This window comes from Homarus americanus, unplaced genomic scaffold (assembly GCF_018991925.1).
Source record: "Homarus americanus isolate GMGI-L3 unplaced genomic scaffold, GMGI_Hamer_2.0 scaffold7626, whole genome shotgun sequence".
NCBI classification, from domain to species: Eukaryota; Metazoa; Arthropoda; class Malacostraca; order Decapoda; family Nephropidae; genus Homarus; species Homarus americanus.
The window spans coordinates 18,881,212-18,901,619 of NW_024718273.1; the positions used below are offsets into that span (position 1 = coordinate 18,881,212).

General features: G+C 37.5%; 1 protein-coding gene across 7 annotated transcripts in view; it reads left to right on the forward strand.

Moving 5' to 3' along the window:
* The window catches only part of LOC121859525 (ATP-binding cassette sub-family C member 4-like), a 112,076-nt gene that overhangs the window by 68,494 nt on the left and 23,174 nt on the right, over positions 1–20,408 (forward strand). For 3 of the 7 annotated variants that reach the window (XM_042356391.1, XM_042356390.1, XM_042356389.1), the window contains exons 4-18: positions 162–366; positions 3,235–3,366; positions 3,569–3,659; positions 4,003–4,159; positions 5,644–5,782; positions 6,462–6,572; positions 7,361–7,432; positions 7,892–8,026; positions 8,210–8,384; positions 8,952–9,063; positions 9,858–10,041; positions 11,415–11,598; positions 12,393–12,568; positions 16,064–16,120; positions 19,261–19,466. In XM_042356391.1, the coding sequence (XP_042212325.1) occupies positions 162–366; positions 3,235–3,366; positions 3,569–3,659; positions 4,003–4,159; positions 5,644–5,782; positions 6,462–6,572; positions 7,361–7,432; positions 7,892–8,026; positions 8,210–8,384; positions 8,952–9,063; positions 9,858–10,041; positions 11,415–11,598; positions 12,393–12,568; positions 16,064–16,120; positions 19,261–19,466 (2,136 nt within the window). The remainder of the gene's footprint in view (positions 1–161; positions 367–3,234; positions 3,367–3,568; positions 3,660–4,002; positions 4,160–5,643; positions 5,783–6,461; positions 6,573–7,360; positions 7,433–7,891; positions 8,027–8,209; positions 8,385–8,951; positions 9,064–9,857; positions 10,042–11,414; positions 11,599–12,392; positions 12,569–16,063; positions 16,121–19,260; positions 19,467–20,408) is intronic. The other 4 variants (XM_042356395.1, XM_042356392.1, XM_042356394.1 and 1 more) reach the window with 2 other exon arrangements.

Below are 20,408 nucleotides of genomic sequence, written 5' to 3' on the forward strand. Positions count from 1 at the left end.
CAAGCAAACTGTTGTATACTTACACACTGGTAACTCTTACAAACATGTTTTTATTCATGTAAAAACCAGAGACCACTGTACTGTACTCCCAGACACAAAAGGTTCTGTTCCTGGAGACAAATTCTTCCTTTACAAACCAGAGTTATTTGCTTGCTTTACAGGATTGGTCAGCCACTATGCCTTGGGGGACTGATCCGCTATTATAGTGGGGCTGAAGGGTACACGGCTCTGTACGGATGGCTTTACTCGACAGGCGTGGTGATGGGATCGATTCTTTATATATTCTCGCACCACCCTTACTTCTGGGGTGTACAACTTTCTGGCATGCAGATTCGGGTAGCAAGTTGTTCCATGATATACAGAAAGGTATTGGTGAAGGTGCTGCATGATAAAAGTCTGGTGCTTTGTGTGAAACGGATAAAACTGATATAAGACAATAAGGGCAGCTTGTAGGTTCTTATTACTGGTCTGTGATATATTCACTGAGAGAACATATTACAGGAAAGTCACAAGTTTCCTTTACCTGATATTTTTAAATTCAATTAGCAATTTGATTTTTAAATAAGTTAAGGTTAAACAAGAAGCTTTAGAAGTTAATGAATTAGACACCTGGTCGTTTCATTTCATCTGTCTTCAGTATCCTATTGGCCTGACCTCTGATTGCATAAAATAAAGTTTAAATTCATGTTGACTTTTCAGTTAAACTTCTCTCAACAGTGAATACAATACAGTACAGAGATCCTTTTAAGATAATTTTTTTTTCCTAACGATTGAAATGTACTAATCCTTATAGAATAAACTGACAAATGCTTCCAGTAATGCAAGTACTGTATAATATTACAAGTGTAACATTGAAGACTGAATTTTTTTCCCTAATTTAAGATAAAATTAAGCTTACAAGACACTACTTTAAGGATCATACACTTTGTGAATGTGTGTTGTAAAGTGTGAATGTGACGATAAATTTTAATGATGTTGTACACTACAGTCAGAAGCACTAATTGCTACCCCCCCTCCCCTAATAGCCGGAGCCTGGCCGGGCGAACGGACAAACCCTATCCCCTCCTAATGTCTAAACTTTGCTTGATAGTTTTGAAAATCATTTGGCTGATGATGTTGCATTGTGTCAACATCGAAATTCATTTAATACATCGACATTGGTTACCATTAGGGCTAATAACATACAAGTAAATTATTTATTATGCATTAATGTGTGATTAGCCAGCATATGGATAAGGAGAATCGATGTGGTGTTCAGAATGGTGGGGAAAGGAAATAGGAGGAGCTTAATTTTATTATAGTATAATACTGTACTGTATTAATTTCTAGTAATATTAATTTCACTTGAAGAACAACTATTTTAGTGTACAGTATTAAATGATTCCTACCACAGTTGTGATATCACATCTTCCACTGTCACTCCCCTCCCACTCTCAAGTCACCCTCTGTTGGCATTAGAGGGAACCAGCATAACCTAAGGTCACAAAAGAATAATCTGACACCCTTGGGGTACATATTTCCCAAACTGAACTTTTATATTGAAAATCAACAAGTCATTGATGGATACCATTCATTAGGTGGAACTATTTTGCGGATTGTATTATAAGATGGTAAGTGATATGCACACAGCATTTTACCTATGTCTCATCACCATAAAGTTGCATCTCACAAGCAGAGGTTGTTTGGGGCTTATGTCCTTTTTATGCTACCCATTCCAATGGAAGATAATTGGTCATTTAACACTTACCAATCTACCTTTTAAACAGCCACTTTAGATTAATTTTCGATAGACATAATTGCATTGGCCAAACAATATTGGGCCTCATGTGACTAGCTGTCCAACTCCTTGCTGTACAGTAACATAATGTATCCCAACATTTTCAGTCAGTAGGCTTACACATGCTGTGTTTATTAATACTGTACTGTGTTGTGTAATTAGGTCAGGATACGGTCACAGGAAAAGAAATGGGAGAATAAATGGAGGGGATCTTATGATGGAGGTGGTGAATGATTGTTGAGTAAATAACGACACTATAATTGTCATATCCTGACAATCGTTTATTTTATTGCATGTCTGTGTATGCACATGTGTGCAATTGTGTAACATGTGCATGTTTGTGGGAAGGGATAAGGGTGGTAACCCTTCCTATGCCTCTCAACCATCAATCTGGTTTTAACATGATCATAATGCTGTTGGTTATGAAGTTGAATCAGAAATAAAGATAATGTTTATTTACACTACCTGCAAGAGGAGGTGGAGCTCTACTCCCTCTGATCCACACACTGCCATACCATATTCCATGTGGGTGTCCATTACAAAATGAACATTTATGTCTGACTACTGGAAGCTTACCTACGTTTTCAATTCTGGGTTGAGCGAGGGTCTATATCCTCTTACTGAATATTGTAACACTGAACCTAATATTTAGCTTAGCCTCAACACACTCGGTTTTTATACACCTTATGAACATTATTTAAGCCGCTTAGGATTTTAAGATTGTGTAAAAATTAGATTTTTTCCCAGCCTCTCATACGCTCTCGGCAGCTTGTTGTTGCTCTCGGTACAAACGAGTCACCGAGTGGCTGATGTTGCGGGGGGGGTGTGGTAGCAGTGTGGGCTGTCTTGGCTGTTACACAATGCACTATTCAAGCCTTATGCCTGTATCATTTATGCATACAGTATATTACTCGGTCTATAACAATGTGAAAACTGGTAACAACGGCTGGGACAGACACCACTACAACAACTTGTCGATTCATTACATGATTAATCGAATCTATGAAACATAAGTGGTTTGGCAGAAAGATACTTCAGTGGAAACTACTTCATAAACACATCACTATAGATTTAGCACAACATAAGTACTTGCAGTGTTTTAAGGTTTTTGTCTGATAATAAGCAAAAGCCTAAAAGTCTATCCTGCATGGTCTGCTAGTGGTTGCTTTTGTGATTTTTATGCCTTTATAATCTTAAATACAGACACTTGCATGTTGTCTGGGAGGGTGACTAGCTTGTCTCTTTATTCAGCACAAAGCCTTTTTTTTTTTTATTTTTTTTTTCAAAGTAAATTCCCTTCATCTTATAGAAAACTTATTTTATTGATATTTTGTATAACTAATAAAATTATTTAATAAATGCTTTTTTACCCATAATTTAAGTGGTTGTGTTTAACTTTAATGTTTATAATTTAATTTATAATTTTTTGTCTTCATTCTTTTCCCCTCTGTTACCAGGCATTACGCTTGAGCAAGGTGGCCTTGGGTAAAACAACAATTGGTCAGATGATTAACTTGTTATCAAATGACGTAAACAGATTCGATGCCAGTTTCATCTTTTTGCATTATCTTTGGATTGGTCCCCTTCAGGTAAGCTTTTGACTCCCATTTAGATTACAATTCTTGACTGTTGAATGATGAACTATATTGTAAACAGTTGGTGTACAGTTACAGTGCCATACTAGTGAGACATGTACAGTTACAGTACCATACTAGTGAGACATGTACAGTTACAGTACCATACTAGTGAGACATGTACAGTTACAGTACCATAAATGTTATTCTTTAACAGACGATGATTGTGTTAAGTATCCTCTGGACTGAGCTGGGACCATCTTGCTTAGCGGGACTTGTGATTCTTATTCTCTTCGTGCCTCTTCAGAGTAAGTTATGGTCGACTACAGTTAATATATTCTTCAGACCAAGTTACTGGTGATTATTTTGTTTACTAAGATTTAAGAGACTCTTTATTAAAATTATCTTTGTAAGTCACTATAGATATTGTTATTCATTAGAATTGGAACAATCTTCAAATATGTTGCCTTGATTATATTGTACTGTACTAGTGTTAAACTTCAGAATAAGTTATATGATCATGTACGTTGCTTTATCACTTTTATCAGTGGTGTTGTTTGAGAACCATTTTGGTCACTGAATACCTCTATGGTATTATTTCCATTAATTTCATGTTTTAGGTATCTAGAATATAACTGTTTACTGTTGTAGCTTGGATGGGCAAGGTGTTCTCTAAGCTGCGGCTGGCTACTGCACACCGCACAGATGAGCGTGTGCGTATAATGAATGAAATAATCAACGCCATGCGAGTCATCAAGATGTACACGTGGGAGAAGCCTTTTACAGTCCTTGCAGAAAAGGCAAGGAAGTGAGTGACCCATATATTATCAAGTTTTTCACATAGATGATAAATGTGCCTCTGACTTACTGGTGCAGTGTTATGAAAGTCTCTTAAGAGTTGTGGGTAAAGAGCTTTTGTTGTTTACTGTATATGGAGTAGTGTGGAAGCTTGTCTATGTCCAGGGTACCCCCAGGCAATCCAGTTGTGAATGGGTTCCTAACATTGCCATGTCATCCAGACTCCTTCCCATTATACTGGAGGTTGAGGTTTAAATGAGCTTTATCTCTTATCTGCATTATCATACTAAACCTTGCAATCATTTGTGTATATTTATATCTCGTTTACAAATACCATTTAAAAGCAGTTTTTTATGCAAACCCAGTGTAGGTTCCATACCTTTCAACAGTATGTAATATTTGGAAACCCACTCACTGCTTGGGCCCAAGGTACTGTATATGGATTTTTTACCTTTAATTAATACATTATAACCCATTACCTAATTATCTCCTGTTTTTAACTAGTTGATGAGTTTGTTATCCTGCTTGGATTCTTACAGCATCAGCATCAACAACATTTTACCACCATTTTCCATACTTGTGTGGGATAACTGCAATTCATGTAGTTTCTAGTATCAGGTTCTTAACTCGGTCATTTCTTACAACCTCTCCCTATGTCATTCTTGGCCTACCCTTGGCTCTCCTTCTTCCACATTTAGACTCCTGCCCCTCTCGACCTATTCGGTCTCATCCATTCTCACCACATTCCCAAACCATCTCAACCAGCCTCTATGCAGAACTTTGCTGATACTCTCAATACCCAGCAGCTTTGTTAGCTCTGAACAGGGCCTCCTTTCTTGCAGTGCCACATTACACATCCACCTCACCATTCGACACTCCTCTCCATAGACCCTAGATGCTACATGACAGATTCTGATCCTACACCCCTCTGTCACTGTCTCAACCTGAGACTAGCTTCTCTTGGCTAATTCCTCTATTTTACCAACTGCTTCTTCACCCTTATTGAGGATCTCTTGTTTTTCAACTTGCTCTATTTGGTAATACAAGTACTGTACAGTCAAAGAAATAAAGTCGTGTTACACCCTCTAGTGTTATGTCTTGAGAACCATGATAAGAATTTGGGTAAAGTGACAGCGAAGTTTTAAGATTCAGGTCTGAACGGGAAACTTTACCAAAATTCATTGTCTTGGGTTTCAGAACCTAAGGCACAGCAAGTGTAACGAGAATTGCAATTAAATTCCAGGTAGCGACGTGTCCTCCTAATATTACTTATAAAGTAATTATTAGATGTTTTAATTGCCTGTATGTTGGCCTGGCGAGTTACTGCTGGGCATTAACATACCTAGGTATAAGCTAGGCGTCGCATTCTGGGCTATATCACAAAAACTGGTTTTTAGAAAAAAAATGGCTTTTCTCTTTGACTGTAAATGTTAAAGCTTATTTTTTTATATTGGCCAGATTTTCTTCCTATAATTAATGTTTTATCTTTTTCAGGTCTGAAATTGACGTGATTATGAAGACAAACTATTACCGTGCGATAATCATGTCTCTCTTCTTCACCTCGTCAAAAGTTATAGTCTTCCTCTCTCTTCTCACTTACATCCTCACTGGCAATGTTCTCACAGCAGAAAAGGTAAAAAAAAAAAAAAAAAGTTTTCAGCCTCGTATCTTTAAAACTTGTGATAGTTTAAGTTTTAAGAAAGGCAGGAACAGGTTGTCAGAGATGTGAAAAACAAAAAATAGGCCCAGTATTGTAGGTTTGTTTTCTACAGTGAGTAAAACACGGCATCACCTTAAGTTTGTCTACTTTAACATGGCCGACCTACCCGAGGTTTGATTCATCTTGCTCTATTTGCCATCATAACCGATGTTCATTTCCTTATTTTATCCTTCTCTTCACTGTTATGGTACTGTTTCCTATTACTGTAATTTCACATAATTGGGTAATCCAAAAATTCTCAGTTTTGTTCTGTTTTACCTGTTAGTCAAATCAAAGTTTAGATATATTTTCTTTATTTGGGGTTTTAGATCATTTGTTTTGTGCTAGAATGTATATTTTGAAATAAAAATTGTATATAAATGACTATACTGTTTTTTAGATTTCATAACTGACATATGTGTGTGGTCAATACATATTTTTTTTATTTGTTGACCTCACAAGTCTTTTTATGTGAATACTGTACTGCACTTTTTTATACCCTGCACATTCATTATCAACTATATTGTTAAGCATAGAGAATGTCTAGTTCCAGCAGTTAGATACGAAGGCCACAATTTCTCCATAAACCAGTGACTTAATCTTCTTGTTTTAGATCTTTGTCACGTCCTCACTCATCAACAACATTCGCCTTGTGATGACGCTCTTCTTTCCCTTTGGTATTGCTCTAGGTTCAGAAACTGTAATATCCTGCAAGAGAATACAGGTGTGTACTTGATGTTTGTTATAAGATACAGATAGATAGATATTTATTCAGTACAGTTGTCATGTACAGGTTATGGATGACTTGGGTTATGGATTTCTGTGACCTGGGAAGTTTATGAAGGTTTACTGTACATTGAATTAGTGTGTGTAGATTGTACGGTCACATTTGGTATCATCGCTTGGACTAAAATTGCAGAATACTATTACCAGCAGGAGACTCAAATTGAAAACCTGACCATTAGTTAAATGATAATGTACAGTTGTGAACAAAACGATGCAGACTTTTAATCACCACTTCTATATGATGATAAAAGTCCCTACCTACCCCAACCCTCCCTCCCCCCAAAGTCTCTTTGTCCACAACTGTACCTGCTAGCTGGTTTACCTGCTTATTTTTTTTTACTTCAGTGACTTCAGAAATTTTGTTTTATGGATATTTTTAATGGATTTATTTATATAATTACTGATTTTATTTTGTTTAAGGGTAATGATTTTGTTGTGTACAGAAAATCTTCGTAAGCAATCCTTCATAATGGAGGTAATGCCAATATTTCACAACTTTGCATCTTGAGGTCTTTGTGAACTTTAAACTGCAACATACAGGCAGCTCCTAATTTAACAGAAAACCATTTGTAAATCGATCCTTCATAAATTAAGGGATGCCTTTATTGATACATTAAACCTGTAGATAATTATGATCACAATGTATTAGTAGTTCTCATTGTTCATAAAGTGTCTGGCCATGTTGTCCCATTAATTGTGTGGTTAATATCTCTTCACAACAAGTAGAAGTTCCTGGAGATGGAAGAAAGAGAAGAAACAAGTCGTGTACAGAAGAGCAACCTTAGACCAAAACCGAAGGTAATGTTTGAAGTAGTACTGACTTACCAGAACATGTTTTGGTAGGTAGGTTATTGAAAAGTTGATAAGGGGGATTGTGATGACATAATACTGTGCTGTGTGGAAGTGTTTGGTGTGGGATTGAATCTGAGTGAGAATTACAGTATTAGTGGTTGGTTTTTGTGAAGGTTTTACACTGACCATCAGGAACTATAATTCAAGAAGGGTTCAGTATAGTAGAATTAATTCAGATCAATGAAGTAATGTTGACATGTTCTTATATACTCCAACTTGGCCTGTATTAATTTTCTAACGATCAATTTATTGTAAACAGCTAACTTTTAACTTTTAATGTAAGTAGAAAAAGGATTTGTTTAAATATATTCTGTTTTAAATTTTTTCAGTGTTATTATTTATCTTTTTCTTGCTGTATTTTACAACAGAAGTATTTTCTAAAACATATAACTCAACTTGTGCCAGGATTGTGGGCTGACGGTATCAGACTTGACTGCAAAATGGAGTGATGCTACAGAAGAGAACACCCTGAGCAGTGTCTCTTGCTCTGTAAAGTCTGGAGAGTTGTTGGCTGTTATTGGTCCTGTTGGGTCTGGAAAGGTGAGTTATATGTTCCTCTCTCATGATATGTACAGGTGTATCATGTGCCTCTCAGAACATGTCCAGAGTAAATGTGCATGTCTAGGTTAATACTTGTAGTAGTGCCTTTAACTAGCTGTTGAACCTGTATACAGTATCTTTTAAACCATGTGTCAGAGTTTAACAGTGCACCTCTGTTTATAGGGGTCACTTCTTCATGCAATCCTTGGAGAGCTTCCTGCTAAAGGTGGATCAATTTCCATCAGAGGAAGAGTGGCATATGCATCTCAAGAGCCGTGGGTATTCTCTGGGACTGTGCGACAAAATATTCTTTTTGGGCAGCGATATGATGAAAAGAGATATAATGAAGTTATTAAAGGTATGTTTGTTTGTATAGTAGTATTATGTTGAAGACAAAGGATTCTGTAGTGCAGTATCTGAAATTCAGTAACTTCCTAATCTTGTAGAATACTGTAAGACTATTCACAAATATTCCATTCACTGGCAGTATAAGTTTTTCAGTCCCTTAGGCAAGTAATAAAAATTGGATAAATAACAATGACTTGTAATGGAAAGCAAATTACAAATGACCTTAATAAAGTAAACCTTAGATATGCATCAATAAAGTGTCAATTGTACAACACAACAGAGGTTGCATTTTGCTATGTGACGTATATTCTTATTGCACTATAATTATATTTTGTATAACCACAATACTCATTACTGCATATTAAAGAGTCCATATACTGTATTAACAGTAGTTGTATGTGACGACAACTGTATTGTATTATGGTAAAGTTTCAGTCAAATCACATTCATTAATAGTAAGATATTTCACTGTGCAACTTTGTGAAAGGCTAAGGAATTATTGTGTATCCAACATAAGACTTAGGTTCATAGAATCAAGTTTTGAATAAATTTTAAATAATTTAATTGCTCTTAACAGTTTGTGCCCTGGAACAAGATCTGGAACAGTTTCCTCAGAGGGACATGACAAAAGTTGGTGAGCGCGGTGTATCTCTGAGTGGTGGCCAGAAAGCCAGGGTCAACCTTGCAAGGTAGAATGTCATGTTTTCATCTTCTATTTGCATGTAGTATGAAGGAAGTACAAGAAGAACCTGATGTCAGAGGCACATTTATGAACAGGAACATTGGCGAGACGTTTGCTGTGTGTACTCTCGTGTTTCCTAAAGTGAAAAGAGAATCTGTTAATGAACAGTAGGTTGTATGCCTGTGACTTCGTAAATCCTACAGCAGGGTCTCGACCAATACTGTACAGGGGTTGTGTTCTCGAGTATTGTCGTGCTGGGCAAATCTGTGTTTGGCAAACATAATACCTTATGGGAAAAACAAGGCTACGGGACACCCAAGTAACAGGGTGGGGTGTCTGTCTGTCTGGAGAAAAGGATGTTTGAAATGACTGTTTGACAGGAGTAATAAACAAGAGCGCCAGCATGTGGGAACACGTGTGCTATGGCGCTGGCCACTGGTGGTTGGTTATATATAGGCAGCCATGAAAGTAGCGAGTGTATGGGTGGCCCATATTACGGGATAAACTCATCTTGGATGAGACACTACTGTACTGTATTATGCTCTGGTGTTTTCTTTGTACCTATCTGTATATCCATCATTTCATTAATACTGTACAGCATTGTAGTTTAGGTTATTATTAAAAGTGAAAATTTATTCCATGGAGAGCAGGATGTTGGAGAGACTCGCCCAGTGACTGCTTGTGGAGGTGCTGGACCTCCAAATGTGAATTAAGACAGTTTGGCTACTTGACCTTAATGTGTTGTCCTGTGTTCTTACTGAGGTTAAAAGATTCTTCTAATTTTGTCTCCTTAACCAACAGGGCTGTATACTATGATGCAGACATCTACCTTCTCGATGACCCTCTCAGTGCAGTAGACACGCACGTTGGACGACACTTGTTTGATAACTGTATTATGAAACACCTCAAACATAAAGCTCGAATTCTTGTGACACATCAGCTGCAGTACCTCAAACCTGCTTCACAAATTCTTGTTTTGAGGGAGGCAAGTATTGTACTTTGTTCATTTATGTTGTCATGTTATAAATGAAACACTGTAGATCTCACAACTCTTGGGCCTTTATATGGTAAAGGATGTGTGTGTGTGCGCTCTCTGTGATTTGTAGTTACTGATTTATTATGAACTGGTTTGTGGTTATGTTACAGCAATAATAGTAAGTGGACGATGACAGTAAATAAATAAGAACGGGGCTCGCAACACTCAAGATAAATAAATGAATGCTAAGGGTTAAGCAGAAATTGGAAAAGTGGTCACTATATGTTTGTACTCCCAGACTAGGGTTATCAGCATCAGACCCTTGACACTGGTTCTCAAAACTGGACATTTTCTTTCTTGGGTTAGGTTAAATTTTATTCCTTAGCTAAATAAAGTTTTGCATCTATACAAACTCATAAAAATTATTTGTTTTACTTCTTCAATAACAAATAAAGAAAACATCATTGTATGCATACTTTAAAAATGAGAAATAATTAAATATATTCTCTATACAAGGTGAGAGTTTTCCAGGTAGGCCTTCATAACTTTGTACAGTATCTTGGTGACTCCCAGCAGCTTCTCATGTGTAACGAGACATTTACAAGAAGTAGAATTATGATTTCGGTATTTATTGATGATATTAATGCCCTATTACCTTGATTAGCTTTAGTTATATTTGTTTATATTAATATTGTGTTCATATTGCTTTTGAAATTAATATTGGCTAAATTAAACCAAATATTTTAGGTAACTTGCCAGATGCTGTTGGTTGATGGTCCCGAGACAATATTTTGAAGACTTAATGGTTCCTTGTTAGTTACTTTTATACTCTTCTCTGCTACTTTAATGAAAAGATTAGTAGATATGGTTGTAAAGGTTTTATGACGTAGACAGCAAAACAGTACTGGTACAATATTTTTTTTTTCTATGTGCTTTTTATGGAGGATTTGAGGTTTTATACCTGTACTGAAAGCAGTGCACTTGAACCCTTCTAATTTGACATCTTCAGGTCTCTGCCATGGTCAAATTATCTAAAGGGTCCAAATTTTGTTGTTGAATTTTTTTTTTTGGCAACTCAAGCGGGTAATTCAGATAGTACATAAAGGCAAACCCAAATGGCATCAAGCTTGTCCAATACCTTCAACTTATGAATAATGCAAAAATATTAATTTAGTAGATGTAAGTATTAACCCTTAAGCCTCGGGTTTGGGTGCTGCTGGCAGTACAACCCCCCAATAAACCAAGAAAAAAATTGACTTTTTAAAAAATAAATAAAAAAGGGGGGGGAGCAGGCGGACGTTCTGGAACATCACCCTTCGGTGCCTAAGGGTTAATAGTATTAAATTTCATTTTGTAAATGGCTACATTATATCTACCTGTAGGGCCATACAGAAGCCATTGGGGGTTACCACCAGCTGGCCAACAGTGGAATAGACTTTGCATCTTTGATGTCTGAAGGTCAAGAGGATGAGAAATTGTCTTCACCATCTCGAGAGCCCAGCACACGCAGCGTAAAGAAGAATGGTGTCATCCCAAATGGGAGAGTCTTTCAGGATTCAGATAAATGTAAGTTTTCTTATATTGTGTCTGATCATTTGGACTAAGTACAATAGATATTTAGGTTAATATAATTGTTGGTTAGTCAAAAAAATTTACATATTTACAAAGCCTTCAAATGTATAACAATTTATTCAGATTAACTTGAGGTTTGTTTCAGTCTTCCTGAGTGGTGAATGTTTTAGGTGGATTGTGTTCAGGAAAATGAGCTGTAGTGTATTAAACACAACAGCTCATTTCATTTTCACTTTAAGAGATATCTTCAGAACTATGCAGTAATATATATACAGCTCCTCCCCGACTAACGACCTACTCGACTTACAACCACTTGCTCTTACGACCTTCCTCACTCCTACCAAAATGTTGTCAAATTACGTATTTTCGAGTCCCAACATCAGTACACAGCGAAAACTTTTGTTTGTAATTCACTTTAAAATGGCTGGCAAGCTTAAAAGTGAGAGTTAAGACCTGAATTTGGGTCCCTAACCCCGTCGTAAGTCGGGGAGGAGCTGTATATATATTATTTATCTATTTATTTATCAATGAGTCTTGATATTACATCCTACCCAGCCATATGATCAAACTCATATTGAGGACTCATAAATGGTTAGTTATCTTTAATGCAGAACCCAAGCATACCTACTTGGGCCCTGGCACTTTTTACCAACTTCATAGACAATAAGTCCACTATAGTATCAGATTTTGTCTTGTGGTCCCTTCAGCTATCTGGGCCTCTGGACGACAGTGCCTCTAGACCCCTTATGCTTAGGTTCTGTCTGTAATATTTAAATATATTTTTATAGTTGGATCATCTTGGTCACTGCGCCGAAAGGGACGTCTTAATTCTGAGTCAAGTATGTGTTCTCTCCATGACTCTGTTGAAGTGGAGAATGTCCTGACCATCTCTGGTGCACACATAGCTGGGTCATCCCTCTCTCTTGGTGACAATGTCCAGGACACAACAGTTAACAATAAAAAGGTGAGGGCTCGATAAACAACGAGTAAGAGAATGAAATAGTTTAGGCTTTCATGAATCATTATGACATTAAGATATTTTATGAGTAGTACCCCATTAACAGATATGTCTCAATACTTCCATGTATCCCTATACTGTACTGTACATTAACCTTTAAACTGCAGCTTTGGAAAAATTGGCTTATATCTGTATTTGCATCTAAACAGGTTTTTTCCAAGTCTTATAAAAATAGTAAATTTTCTTATGCACTACATTTATAGACATATGCAGAGTAACAGGATATGGAAAAAAGTCTTACTTACATTAAGACTTGTCTGATGGATGTTTTTCTCCATGTGAAATTCCATTACAATTATACACAATAATGGCAAAGGACCTTGCTGTTGCCGAGTAAAGTTTTGATGTTGGTGGTGAGCAATGGCTGATGCTTGGGTGTTGGTGGTGAGCAGTGGCTGATGTTTTGATGTTGGTGGTGAGCAGTGGCTGATGTTTGGGTGTTGGTGGTGAGCAGTGGCTGATGTTTGGGTGTTGGTGGTGAGCAGTGGCTGATGTTTGGGTGTTGGTGGTGAGCAGTGGCTGATGTTTGGGTGTTGGTGGTGAGCAGTGGCTGATGTTTGGGTGTTGGTGGTGAGCAGTGGCTGATGTTTGGGTGTTGGTGGTGAGCAGTGGCTGATGTTTGGGTGTTGGTGGTGAGCAGTGGCTGATGTTTGGGTGTTGGTGGTGAGCAGTGGCTGATGTTTGGGTGTTGGTGGTGAGCAGTGGCTGATGTTTGGGTGTTGGTGGTGAGCAGTGGCTGATGTTTGGGTGTTGGTGGTGAGCAGTGGCTGATGTTTGGGTGTTGGTGGTGAGCAATGGCTGATGTTTGGGTGTTGGTGAGACAGTGGCTGATGTTTGGGTGTTGATGGTGAGCAGTGGCTGATGTTTGGTGTTGGTGGGGAGCAGTGGCTGATGTTTGGGTGTTGGTGGTGAGCAGTGGCTGATGTTTGGGTGTTGGTGGGAGTGCTTGTGGCAGTGGCTGATGTTTGGGTGTTGGTGGTGAGCAGTGGCTGATGTTTGGGTGTTGGTGGTGAGCAGTGGCTGATGTTTGGGTGTTGGTGTGAGCAGTGGCTGATGTTTGAGTGTTGGTGGTGAGCAATGGCTGATGTTTGGGTGTTGGTGGTGATAGTGGCTGATGTTTGGGTGTTGGTGGTGAGCAGTGGCTGATGTTTGGGTGCTGGTGGTGAGCAGTGGCTGATGTTTGGTGTTAGTGGTGAGTAGTGGCTGATGTTTGGGTGTTGGTGGTGAGTAGTGGCTGATGTTTGGGTGTTGGTATTGAGCAGTGGCTGATGTTTGGGTGTGTTGGTGGTGAGTAGTGGTTGATGTTTGGGTGTTGGTGGTGAGCAGTGGCTGATGTTTGGGTGTTGGTGGGGAGCAGTGGCTGATGTTTGGGTGTTGGTGGTGAGCAGTGGCTGATGTTTGGGTGTTGGTGGGGAGCAGTGGCTGATGTTTGGGTGTTGGTGGTGAGCAGTGGCTGATGTTTGGGTGTTGGTGGTGAGCAGTGGCTGATGTTTGGGTGTTGGTGGTGAGCAGTGGCTGATGTTTGGGTGTTGGTGGTGAGCAGTGGCTGATGTTTGGGTGTTGGTGGGTGGCAGTGTCACCATGGGGTAGTCAGTGGGTTGTGTTTACTTATTTACTTACTGTACTTTACATTAGGTTATTTGATGATTTGTTACCTTTATATATTGTGCTTGTAAAATTTTCTTCCTACTTTCTTAACTTGCATACAAACCTATTTAGAAACAGCGAAGACTTGTGGGGGGGAAACAGGGTGACTGGCCTAAAACTAAGCATGGGAACACCTTATGTTTTCAAATGTTTTGTTGGGAAATGACAGTGTCTATTGAAGTTTGCCACAGTCACCAAGGACAGGTTACACTTCGGCCACAGTTTAAGGGCAAGTTATTAGGATGAACTTACCGTACAGTAAAAGATGGAACTTGCACAACGTTCCATCTTTCAATATGTGGATTTGACTTACATATTAGTAGTTCATTATAGTGTAGATACATTTTGTAGGATTAAACAAGACATTATTTTTCCCCTGGCAAAAAAATAAATAAAAAAACTGAAGAGGTCAAAGGACATGCATCCACCATGATAGTTGGCGGGTAACTGACATGTGAGTTGGGGTGTAAATTAAACATATATCCAATAAAACGTATTTTGTCTCGCCTGGACAATCAAAATATGTCGGGGAAAATTAAGAATGTCACCTGGGTCGCCTTAGTGAATGTAGAGGAACATCACCTTTTTAAGTAGATTGGAGGAAGACAGATAGATCTACATTGAGTATATTGTCTATTGATAAACATGAGTTGTAAAGTTACTGCATATAGATTTAGATTAAGTATAGATAGGTAGACATTGGTTGGATATAGGTAGATAAACTTGGATTGAATATAGGTAGGTGTAGATAATGTTAGTAAAGTGAATGATCATGTGAACTGGCTTCCTAATTCCTGGCCTCATTCATTTAGCTTTGTACCTGCATATGATAGTCAGGAGTTATCAGTAAGAAGACTCGCATGTAATACAAGTCATAGTTTAAATGCATGCGTGAGAGAAGATATCTGAGTTTTTTAAAGTTATAAAATTGGGAACAGTGCTTGATAACCCTGGCAATGGAAATATCATAAGCTAAGAAACCACAGCAGCAGCGACAAAAGCTTTTATTTGTAAACACAGGCTTCCTCTACTGTGTAATGTAAGTGAGAATTAAAAAATAAATTGGTTAATAATTACATCATCATCATTAAGTTAGGAACTGTGATTCTTGAAGGATCTTGTATCCTCTGATACACGACAATTAAAGAATAAACACAATCGTTGGTGTGTTTTGTGTGTGTCTCTTAGTGTGTGAAGAAGTGTTCAATACCATTTATTACCATCTATCATATTAGTGCATGAAATAGTGTTTAATACCATTTACTACAGGTTGACAACACCTTATCTGAAATTTTGTAATCCAAAAAATTTTGAGTGGAGCAAAACATATTTTTTATTTTTTTTCTTATTAACAGGGATCAGCCCACCCGGGCACAGGTCACTGACCCACGTCGGGGGGGGGGGGGTTAATAATAATACATAGTAAATAAATTTTTCAATAAAACATGCTACAGTAATAAGATAATGATAACAATAATAATAAAGTAATAATATTAATAAAGAAATATCCTACAAGAATAAAAAAAAAGATGAAAAGTGAGAAATACGACCAAGACCTATGAATTATTATTATTATTATTACATTTTCGCTCCCCAGGCCCCAATGTGGGTCGGTGACCTGTGCCCGGGTGGGCTGATCCCTGTAAAAAAAAAATCTACCTTACCATTCTGAAAAATTCAGAAATCCGAAACACGTCTGGCCCTAAGGATTTCAGATAAGGGATTGTCAACTGTATTACTAACCATATAACATATTTACTAACTACATTTTGTGTTTACTTCATGATCGTGTAGCATCACCGAAGTGAAAAAAGACTCGACTACATCCAAGAGGAGAAATCACAGCCACTGGTTGATAAGATTTTTATATTTTCTTCATCTTTTTGTAGTGTTTTAACCTGCAGTTGCTTGATGTTAAAGGGCATGTCTCTATATGTTTGGGATTGATCATATTTTGACACAACTTCCTTCGTGTGCTTGTGATTATTTAGAGTACATTAACTCCTTTATCTCAAGCCCAAACTGGTACAGTGCTTGTATATCACCTCACAATACATTAATATCACAGTTTAGGTTTGCAGTAGAGAAGTTATTGTTTGTCACCATTAGCTGTTTGACACTTGACATGCATTTTCCTGTGTACAGTATTAGTTGGTAGCTTTTCTTTCCAATGTTTTGTATATTTCTGATTATTTTTTTTTCTGTCTAATTTTTGCTTCTCTGTGTGAAAGCTTGTTTCTGTGCTCAAGGAACCAGTGAGCATTCCGTTTCTTAAACTATTGTATCTTGTCTTCAGAACTGGTTGCTACAGAAATGCTGCTTCATGCTCACTGTTCAAGTTCACATCATAATTATTTCTATTTTTTTTACTCTATTTGTATATGATAAAAGTTTAACACTGTAATATCCCCGACAGCTGGAATGTCTGATCCCTGAAACTTTCCAATAGTACCTGAAAAATAAAATTAAAATTCCGAGAAATTCCTAAAGCATCTCTCCTTTCTGGGCACTCAAATGAATTTCTGAGAGATTGCATCATGTGCTGAGCACGTGGGGTGGACTAGCTGCATGTAGAAATTTAGTCATAGGCTCAAGGTGCCCGTGCACTGTGATTGGCTACTACTGTCATGTGACTGCATGGGATGCCTATGATTGGCTAATGTATCTCTTAAAATTCTAGCATCATGAATATCAGGGCCGGGTTAAGACTTTCGTAGGCCTTAGGCACCTCCAAGATATGGAGCCCCATTTGACAGCATATTCACTAATAACACAAGCTAGTAGCTAATTATAAAATGTGATGTCGAAAGAATAAGATTCAGTGATGTTTGCCATGAATTGAGTAAAAGAAAATGGGTTAGATCAGCTGTTCTTGTACAGTATAGAAATAGTTTTGTTTACAAGAAGCACAGCTAGCTGGTGGACACTAATAGGATTAAGTAATAAATAAATGGAAAAAAAGTACCTCGGTATCAATTTAATAATAACCTGTAGAAAAAGGGGAAGAAAAGTTCTCGTTTTATTTTTCGTAGGCCCCCAATATCTCGTAGGCCCTAGGCACTGTGCCTACTGTGCCTAATGGATAATCCGGGCCTGATCATGATGCTCTTTTGGGAATAAAATAGCATATTCAGTCTTCTTAAATGTAATGCATGGTGTAAATATTTATACACTTCTTGAAGTATTTCTTGGAAGGTTATCAACTATATGAGTGAAAAAACCAACCTGACTAATGCACAAGACTTCTCATTGATACTAAACATTGCACATCATACTATTGGCTCCAGTCAACCAAACAAACTTTGTTTAGGTCTCGTAGATTTTTTCTGCAGGTCTCTAGTGTTTATCCGTAGAAGCTTTATTATAATTATAAATTATGAGAAATTTGATAGATCCAGGTTAAGGATACAGTATTAATTTAGGTGTTCTAAGTATATTTTTTGTTATCAATAATTTATGCAGCACCAGAGTTTTGGTTTAAGAATATAATAAACTACAAATAAAAAAAGGAACAAGCTTTTGACCTGCCTTGGTGATCTTGTCTTAACACTAACATCTACAGTACTTTTACAGTGTTGGTGCACCTGACACGGGTCTTATTTCAGACAAATTGGTTGTGTTGTGTTGGTGAAGAATATCTTTAGAAATGTTATACAAAGAAATAAAGAATGGTTAATAAAACTCCCACCAGAAAATTTGTCTTTCATCTTATGGTGGAAGTTGATAATCTTTAAGCATGTTTTCGCACTATACAGCAGCTCCGGTGATGAGCTTGGTAATGTTGTTTCATGATTTGGCTTTGTTGTTGTTTATAATGTTTTTCCTTGATACTATTTGTGTTTTTGTTTTATATGCTTATTTTTATAGTCTTTGTTTTTTGCTGAGTGAGAAGGAATATCATTTGGGTTCAGGTTGGTAAAATAATAACTTTTTACACATTGTAGTACTGTATTGTGATGTAGAATTTTTAATGTACAAAGGAAAGGCTTAATGCTTTAGGTCTTTGTACACATTTTGTGGTGGGATCTCCATCAGTCATTGCTTGTACAGAATTAATGATTTTACTCAGAACACAAAATGGATAGATAGAGCAGAGGTATGTTGCTTCCTATTGCTGTGTCTGTGATGCCACTTTGTAATTGCTGGTGAAGTAAAGGTGCATCATTGAAACCTCAGTCGGCTATAGAGCACATTATTAACGAGTGAACCTTTACCTAATGTTGCAAATCTCTTGACGAATGTTAATCATATTTTTCAGTCTTTATTGTTTTGCTTTACTTCACCTCGGTTATCTGGCTGTTACCTTGCTATCCTGGACCTTTGAGTCCGAACCATCCATTTTGTTAATTACATGACTGATGGCAGTATTTTAGCAAAGAGCAGAATACTAACGGGTATCACACTGCCTTTTTGTGTGAAAGGCTCCCCTAATATGAAGAAAATATGAAATTATGTAACATTATGTGCAATTCATTCATTGTTGCCCATCTGATTTTGCTGTTGATTGCTGTAAAACTTTTTCACTGGAAAGTTGGAAATGGCCTCGTACCCCAGCAGATGACAACAGCTGTCTCTGTAAAACTGTTGTTCTTGGCAACATTATCATACCCACTGCCTCCTTGCACTCAGCATATGCATCTTAATTTAGCTTTTATTCAGAAATATTTTTAAGGCTTTGTACTTCTTAACGAATAATGCAGAGAGTACAGTACTGTTTATTGAACAGTAAAAAGGAATACAAGATCTTCTGCATAACATTCCTAAAAAGAAAAAATATATGTGTATTCATGTTTATAAAATCAGATTATGTTGAAGGAAAAAAAAATCTCCTGTGGTAAGATAAATAACAATGTAATAAATAGTTATCTAGATGAAGCTGCCACAAGTACGATGCTTTTAATTGACTGGAAACTTATGTAAACTGTACAGTACTCTATCTTTAGGTCAACAATATAACTCATGTTTTGATCAAGTATTTGCAATTCTCTCAGCTGAATGACACAGATGACGGTGCTGAGAAAGATGAATCGCAAGACAATACCAACTCAGAGATGCGATCAGAAGGCTCTGTTAAAGGTACCATTTACCTTGAATATTTCCTGGCTGGCGGTGGGTGGGTCCTCGTCATCATTCTCTTTGTCTCGAGCATAGCAACACAAGTTCTCTTCTCTGGAACTGATTACTGGTTGTCATATTGGTATGTTTATTGTCTCATTAGTTTGTATACTGCATGAAATTATCTAGACTCTTTCTTTACACCAAACATAAACTTCTACCATTAATATCTTTATCGTGGTTTCAGTGTGTGGTAAAGAAGGGATTAATGTTACGACAATTTAAGTCTTAATGTTGCATATATTAGTGTAGCCTTACAAAGTCTACTCTGGCTGTGCTTGTCACTGTATAGAAATACCTTGGTGTCAGGGATTCTGTATGGGTCCTTCTATCAGGGATTCTGTATGGGTCCTTCTATTCAATGTGTCTTCTTTTCTGGGACTGAATTGCAGGTTGAACTCCTCTAATTTGGCACTCTGATCTAGCAAGTTCTAAGGTCTGGCATCATTTGTGAATGACTATCTTGGTATTACTCCCCCCACTCCTACAGAGTTTGTTTGTCTTCCAATTCAGGCTTTCAGTATTCTTAATTTTATTTAGCTCTAATTTATCCTTTAATGGGACAAAGAAACTGCATTAAAGAAGGCCCAAATGTGAAAAGGACTTGGGAATGTATGTTGACAATGAACTGAAGTTTTTGGGTCATTGTGAGAAAATTAATCGAGCAACTAAGCTAGTGGGTCTTCTAAGAAAGGCATTCAGATATCCCTTGTAACCCCCCTTAAAAAATGATATATGCTAAGAACTGTCAGTCTCTTGAAAACATTTAAAGGAGGGCCATCGGACTGGTGCATGAACTAGGGCACCTCAGGTACCTAGAGAGATTAGAACACCTGCAATTGCCTTGCTTATACTATAGGCAGGCAAGGGTGACTTAATTGAAGTTTATGAATATCTCAAGAACTCGTACCTAGAGCTGGCAGATGCCCTTCCCGCAAGGGGCCACAACTTAAGGTTGAAGAAGCCACAAGCTCAGAAAACTGTCAAGGCAAACTTTGTTTTAGAGTGGGAGTAGTAAACTCTT